Below are 7,781 nucleotides of genomic sequence, written 5' to 3'. Positions count from 1 at the left end.
TTTGCATTTGAGGCTCTCATTTCAAAGACCTTCCACTGTGTAACACTTTCAAACGAATCAACATTGAAGTGGAACCTTGTGCTAACTATTCACTTTCATACAAGTGTGCAATTCCCATGAATATTTGCAATGTGTGCCCTTGGACCATTTGTTGCTGATAAGTCTGTGAGTTTTGTGGTCAGGTCTGATAATGCATATTTAGTTTTCCAGGCAAAAAAAACATATAAAAGCCCAGACAAAAGCCTCAGCTGTCAAGTCCACACAAAAGGATTTAAGGTAAGCTTCGTTGCTGATGGTGGTCTTAGGACATCATGGAAATGTACTCTACTTGACGGTGTTAGTTGTAAGATGTATAGTTCAAATTGCAATGCTCAGACACAATGTAGTCTTCTTTCCATTTTGTACTTCTCTTTGTCCTACAGGTCAGCAAGAATGGCTCTTTTGAAGTTCTCAGTTCTGGCGATCCTGCTGTTTTCTGCCTGCTGTTCGGCTGACAATGAGGTAAGTTACAATTTACCGACTGTCACAAATTAGTTATGTTTTTAGACTTCATTATAAATTGCAATACCAGTGTTGCAACATTAGTTATACCGCGAAGACATCAACACTAGGATAGGATGACTATATTAGCAGAACTTGCTTGATTTCATTGTTCCTTACCACTTCATTTTATGAGTGTGTTGTCCAGTTTGAGTTACTAAGTATACATAGTTACTTCCTCTATAAAAGGCTCTGATAAGCTTGAAAACACAGTACACTACCATTGTAAATACGGCATACAGATAATAATAATAAGACTGTAATAATAATAATAATAATAAGAAGAAGAATAAAATAATAATAAATGTCTCTCGATTGTTAATTCTGGGTTTATTAATCTGTAATTCAATTTAGTTCAAGAATGGATTCTGTGCCATTTGGAGTTGGCTTTAGATATGTGGGGGGTTTTTTTGTTTGTTTTTTTTGCAATTGCAATCGAGGATTTTGTCAATTTTATTTGTGTCCAAGTATGTATTCATCTGTATTTCTAATATTAATTTTTCCCTCCTCATGCCTGCATATTCCTGTGCAACACAACCAGGCAGGTATGTATCCAATGTAATAGCCTTAATTTGCAAAAGATTGTGACACCTGTTGCTGCAAGTATTATTATATATGCAAGTTATTTCTCTGTCACAAACAGATGACGTTGCAGAAGACCTGAGCAACCTTTCTGTGTCTGAACTTCTGGAGAGAGCCAACAGTAATCAGAGTGAGTATCAGATGGTATATTCTGTGAGTAAAAGTTCAACAGAGAATCAACCGGCTTTAAACAATGTGCATGATATATTGCAGTCCGTTCAGCTGATGAGCCATTCTTGACTGAAGGAGATATTGCCATTGACAGTGATGCGGAGAGAAACGGTGATCCCTGCACCAGTCGAGGTTGTACATGGGGCAAGTGGAGTGATGGAAAGGTCTATGTTCCTTATTACATCAACCCCAATCACTTCTGTAAGTGGCTTTAAGGACACTTCTCTGAATTGTGTGTCAGCATCTCAGGCTTAGAGACAATGGCAGGGGAAATGTATTTATTTATATATTTATGTATTTATTTATATATTTATGGCTAAATTGCCATTGAGCAAGCTTACTTTTTGTGTGAAATGCAAGATATAAAACGTATGCACGTAAACGAAACGTATTTTAAAATGTTTTTAGTTTGTTATAATACAAATGCAGTTTATTCCTTCCATTGGCTCAGTTCACTTGGGCAGGTGAAAACAAAGCAATTACACTGGTGCAAGCCACAGCAAATGGTTCTAGACCTCCTGCAAGATGTGGTCATCTCCTTAGGCACTGACAAACGACACATTGAAGTGAGGAATAGGTTTTTTACACAACGTTGACCAAATATCAATCTAAAAGTAAAGTTTTAGCCTTCAACAAACCCTACAATACCATGATAACAAAGTGGATTCACATTTTGTTCACTCAATTCCCGATTAACATGTATCGTTGTGCTGTGAATAAAATATAAACAACTGCAATGTCACGCTGCTAGCTTCCCGCGAGAAGGCCATCATCACCCGTGGACTGGAGTCTTTCTCTTCATTTTCCTGCATCCACTTCAGACCCACCCGAAGCAGTGACCGTGACTGGCTGAGCATCGAGTCCCAGAATGGGTACCAAAAATGCCAGCGATAACGATTTTTTTTCAAAGCATTTCATATTTCTCAGTTGTCATCAACATCCCTCTTATTTTACTCAGATGCTACTCCTATGTTGGTCGTCGTGGTGGTAAGCAGGTGGTTTCTCTGGCTCGCACAGGATGCCTGTATCATGGCACCGTCCAGCACGAGCTGCTCCATGCTCTTGGATTTAACCATGAGCAGACACGCTCCGACAGAGACAACCACATCAGAGTTCTGCTGCAGAATGTTCAATCTGGTAATGAAGTTGAGACTATATATAATAAATACATTTCACATTGAAGTATTATTTTATCACCATTCACTTATGACTCTTCTGAATTAAAAACAAAAACGTTTCTTATGTTTTTCAGGAATGGAGCACAACTTCAGGAAAATTGCAACCCTCAACCAGGGCACCTCTTATGACTACAACTCTGTCATGCAGTACCACAAGTATGAACAACTAAATATCTCATGCACACACTGCCAGGGATTTTTTTTTTTTTTTAAGTAGCAGTTTGGGCCCCTCTTATTCTCCTTTCGGCTTGTCCCTTTTCAGGAGTTGCCACAGCGAGTCATTAATTTCCATCTTTCCCTATTCTCTGCATCCTCGACTCTGACTCCAACTACCTGCATGTCTTCCCTCACAGCATCCATGAATCTCCTCTTTGACCTTCCTCTCGGTCTCCAACCTGGTAGCTCCATCTCTAACATTCTCATACCAATGTATCCACTGTCCCTCCTCTGTACATGTCCAAACCATCTCAGTCTAGCCTCTCTAACTTTTTCTCCAAACTTTCCTGTCTGAGTTGTCCCTCTGATTACCCCATTTCTGATCCTGTCCATCCTTGTCACTCCTAAGGAGAATCTCAGCATCTTTAACTCAGCCACCTCTAACTCTGCCTCCTGTCTTTTGCCAATTGCTAGTGTCTCTAGACCGTACATCATGGCTGGTCTCACAACTGTTCTGTAAATGTTTCCCTTCACCTTAGCTGACACCCTTCTATCACAAATCACTCCTGACACTTTTCTCCAGCTGTTCCATCCTGCCTGCACTCTATTCTTCACTTCTCTTCCACAGTCTTCGCTGCTCTGCACTGTTGATCCTAGGTACCGGTACTTAAATTCCTGTACCTTCTCCACCTCTGCTCCCTGTAACCTCAATGTTCCACTGGTCTCCCTTTCATTTATGCACATGTACTCTGTCTTACTACGACTGACCTTCATTCCTCTTCTCTCTAGTGCAAACCTCCACCTTTCTAGGTTTTCTTGTAGCTGCTGCCTACTCTCACTACAGATCACAATGTCATCTGCGAACATCATAGTCCAGGGCGACTCCTCTCTGACCTCATCTGTCAATCTATCCATCACCATAACAAACAAGAAGGGGCTCAGGGCCTGTTACGCCTCGGATAAACCGAGTTTGGGAGGATCCAAAAAGTGTAGACAAAGACAAGGTCTCCGTAGGAACAAAGACAATTTAATGTCTCAATCGCACCGAAAATAAGGCGAGAACATAAAGCGCTGGTCCCCAATAAGGACCAGGAGGCAAATCCAAACGAGTAACAAAAAACGCTTGCACAAAAAGCAAGGACGAAAAATAAAGATCGCAAAATACGAACAAAAAACAATGTAACACCAGTACACGCACAAAAGCCAGATCATCAAAACAAAAACAGTACTTACTCAAAAATGGGTACCGAGAACTATAACGCGAAATCACGACGAGGTCAAAAGCCAATAAGTCAAAGAACAGCAAAGTCAGCAATGCTATTGAACAATACTCCCACAACAGGTGAATGGCAGAGGAGTCCTTAAATGCTGAGTCTAATGATTACAGATTGGCAGCAGGTGTGCAGAAAGTCCCCTCATGCCACCTGCTGGCCAGACCGCAAAACCGAAACGTGACAGGGCCGATCCTTGATGCAGTCCTTCCTCCACCTTGAAGTCTTCTGTCCGTCCAACTGCACACCTCACCACTGTTGTACTATTCTCATACATGTCCTGAACCAACCTAACGTACTTCTCTGCAACCCCTGACTTCCTCATACAGAACCACAATTCCTCTCTGGGCACCCTGTCATAAGCCTTCTCTAAATCTACAAATACGCAGTGCAGCTCCTTCCTACCTTCCCTGTACTTCTCCATCAGCATCCTCAGGGCAAATATTGCATCTGTGGTGCTCTTCCTCAGCATGAAACCATACTGCTGTTCACAAATCTCCACTTCCTGTCTCAACCTGGCTTCAACTACTCTTTCCCAAACCTTCATCGTATGGCTCATCAACTTTATCCCCCTGTAGTTGCTACAACTCTGTACATCTCCCTTCTTATAAATTGGTACTAGGACACTCTTCCTCCACTCATCAGGATTTTTGTTTGTGTCTAATATTCTATTAAACAACCTAGTCAGAAAATCAACCGACACCTCCCCAAAGCACTTCCATACCTCCACTGGTATGTCATCTGGACCAACCGCCTTACCACTCTTCATCCTTTTTAATGCTTTCCTGACTTCATCCTTTCGAACCTGATCGACCTTCTTCTTAATCCTCTCTGGCTCTTCATTCCTACGTTCCCTATTGTTTTCCTCATTCAACAACTCCTCAAAGTATTCTTTCCATCTCCTCAACACACTTTCCTCACTCGTAATGACATTTCCCTCTCTGTCTTTAATCAACCTCACCTGCTGTACATCCTTCACAGCCTGATTTCTCTGTCTCACCATCCATCCATCCATCCATTTTCCGAACCGCTTGATCCTCACGAGGGTCGCGGGGGGTGCTGGAGCCTATCCCAGCCGTCTTCGGGCAGTAGGCGGGGGACACCCTGAATCAGTTGCCAGCCAATCGCAGGGCACACAGAGACGAACAACCATCCACGCCCACACTCACACCTAGGGACAATTTAGAGCGTCCAATCAGCCTGCCATGCATGTTTTTTTTGGAATGTGGGAGGAAACCGGAGCACCCGGAGAAAACCCACGCAGGCCCGGGGAGAACATGCAAACTCCACACAGGGAGGCCGGAGCTGGAATCGAACCCGGTACCTCTGCACTGTGAAGCCGACGTGCTAACCACTGGACTACCGGGCCGCCCTGTCTCACCAACCTGTACAATTCTTTTTCACCTTTCTTTGTGTCTAACCTCTCGTATAACTCCTCATATGCCTTCCGTTTGGCCTTGGCCACTTCTCTCTTCACTTCCCTTGTCATCTTTTTGTACTCTAGCCTGTTCTCTTCTGTTCTCTCACTATCCCATCTCTTCTTCGCTAATTTCTTTCTCTGTACACTTTCCTGAACCTCAACATTCCTCCACCAGGTCTCTTTGTCCACCTTTCTCTGTCCTGAGGCTACACCTAGCACCTTTTTGACTGTTTCCCTAATCACTGCTGCAGTAGTCTCCCAATCATCTGGGAATTCCTCAACGCTGCCCAGAACTGCCCTTACCTCCTTCCTAAATTCTTCACAACAGTCCTCATTCCTCAATTTCCACCATTTTATTTTCTTCTCTGTCTTAACCCTCTTCCTTTTCCTCACCTCCATTGTCAGCTTGCACACTACTATCCTATGCTGTTTGGGTGCACTCTCTCCTGACACCACCTTACAGTCATTAACGTCTCTCAGATTACCTCTTCTACATAGGATATAATCTATCTGTGTGGACCTGCCTCCACTCTTGTAAGTTATCAGGTGTTCTTCTCTCTTTTGGAAATAGGTGTTTACCACGGCCATTTCCATTCTTTTGGCAAAGTCTACCACTGCCTGTCCTTCCAAGTTCCTATCTCTAAGGCCAAACTTGCCCATCACTTCCTCATCACCTGTTACCTTCCCTTACATGACCATTTAAGTCACAGCCCACCTGTGGGGCATACCCACTGACTACATTCATCATCACACCTTCTATCTCTACCTTCACGCACATCAACCTGTCTGACTCTTGTTTTACTTCTACTACATGTCTAGCATTTTTTCCTTTATAATCACCCCTACTCCATTCCTCTTCCCATCTAAACCATGGTAGAACAGCTTGTAGCCTCCTCCAATGTTTCTAGCCTTGCTGCCCTTCCACCTTGTCTCCTGAACACACAGAATATCTATTCTTCTCCTCTCCATCATGTCAGCTAATTCTCTGCCTTTCCCTGTCATTGTACCTACATTCAGAGTTCCTAACCTCAGACCAATACTTCTAACCTTCCTCTTTCCCTCTTTCTCTGTACCAACCATCCTCCTCTTCTTTGTCCTCTTCTTCTTTGACCAACGGTAGTCCAATTTCCAACAGTACCCTGTAGGTGAACAGCACTGTTGGCAGTCGTTTTTATCCTGGGCCCCGACTGATCCAGTATGGAAATCGTTTTATCAACTCGCAAGTTCGTTTTGGCAAAGGTTTTACGCTGGATGCCATTCCTGACGCAACCCTCCCCAGTTTGGGACCGGCACTAGGGAACATTGTACCCCCAGGGGAGGGCCCCAAAGGCCATAAATTGAAAACATAATTTTCTGTGGTCTCTGTCAGGTTTTTACCCCCGCACAGTGTTCCCGGTCCTGTAACACTATCAATGTCTTCTTTGATCCTGCTGTATGTTCTCAATGTGACCATGTTTTCATTTGAACAAAATTGTTTGTGTCATGTTTTAGGTATGCTTTCTCCAAGAACAATCAGCCCACCATGCTTCCCATTCCTAACTCCAATGTATCCTTTGGCAACGCTAAGGAGATGAGCCGCACTGACATCGCCAGGCTCAACAGACTCTACAAGTGTTGTGAGTGTCCACTTTTGCCAACAATATCAACAATATAATAATCATAATAATAACATAAACTGCTATTTTCTTTCTTACCTGACACAACTCTGTTATGTTCATTGTTTCAGAGAAAGCCTTTGGTCAAAGTCACAACTGAGGGTCCCAGGGATAGATTTTCCCCGATTCTTGAGGAGCCACTGGGCATCAGAACTGCAGCTGCAACCTCAACAGCAAACTCAGTGATTTAGCAATAAATTTACATGAACATGAGACTTTGTGCCAGTGAATTGTGTGCCATTGTGTCTGGGATTGTTTTGATGAAGAATAATCAGGTTTCACTATAGTAATTCATATCAGCCCCATATCAATACTTTTGAAACCCTTCCCTGCCACTACAGCATTATGGTGGATGGGGGCGGCAGGATTTAATTCAAGCCGTGTAAAGCCATTTCAATTGCATTTTTGGGGGGATGAAAAGTGCTTTATGAATAAAATTTAAACCCACACAGGCATGGGGAGAACATGCAAACTCCACACAGGAAGGCCGGAGCCCGGAATTGGACCTTGCACTTCCGCACTGTGAGGCGGATGTGCCACCACATATATTTCATTTTGATGTACTTCTCTCCTGTTTATTATTGTGGATTATTATTCCATAGATCGGCTCAAATTACCTACATTTAAATATACATTTTCGTACTTTTTGGAAAATTGTATTGTTATTGCAGTGAAACAGCAGGTCAGGTGAAAAAAAAGAATAAAAAGGCAATTCAGGCAGAATCCAGGAAGGGGATTTTCCAGTTTTCTTTATTTCAAGGAGCAACAGTTGAGCAGTATTTTAGCAGACCACATGTAGCACTGCTCT

General features: G+C 43.0%; 2 protein-coding genes across 3 annotated transcripts; one reads left to right on the top strand and one right to left on the bottom strand.

Annotated features, from left to right (window-relative positions):
* Positions 1–243: 243 nt before the first annotated feature.
* Positions 244–7,186, top strand: LOC147207080 (hatching enzyme 1.2-like). 2 transcript variants are annotated; one of them, XM_086107132.1, is made up of 9 exons: positions 244–276; positions 423–502; positions 1,181–1,252; positions 1,336–1,494; positions 2,045–2,165; positions 2,252–2,430; positions 2,546–2,627; positions 6,810–6,934; positions 7,045–7,186. In XM_086107132.1, coding segments are annotated over exons 2-9 (810 nt in total). In that variant the 5' UTR covers positions 244–276; positions 423–432; the 3' UTR covers positions 7,047–7,186. The 2 variants fall into 2 exon arrangements, with proteins under 2 accessions (XP_085963258.1, XP_085963257.1); XM_086107131.1 differs by lacking the exons at positions 244–276; positions 423–502 and adding an exon at positions 995–1,085 and having other exon boundaries at positions 1,184–1,252.
* On the bottom strand, positions 4,043–5,978 carry LOC147207081 (uncharacterized). Its single transcript, XM_086106200.1, has 3 exons — positions 5,262–5,978; positions 4,152–4,880; positions 4,043–4,051 (listed from the first exon to the last, which is right to left on the bottom strand). The coding sequence occupies exons 1-3, from the start codon at positions 5,976–5,978 to the stop codon at positions 4,043–4,045; spliced, it is 1,455 nt and encodes a 484-aa protein (XP_085962326.1).
* Positions 7,187–7,781: the final 595 nt, after the last annotated feature.

Source organism: Hippocampus guttulatus, chromosome 3 (genome assembly GCF_054856545.1).
Source record: "Hippocampus guttulatus isolate MCC_2025c chromosome 3, RoL_Hgut_1.0, whole genome shotgun sequence".
Taxonomy (NCBI): domain Eukaryota; kingdom Metazoa; phylum Chordata; class Actinopteri; order Syngnathiformes; family Syngnathidae; genus Hippocampus; species Hippocampus guttulatus.
The sequence above is the reverse complement of the archived record's forward strand: the minus strand, read 5'-3'. Positions and strand labels throughout refer to the sequence as shown.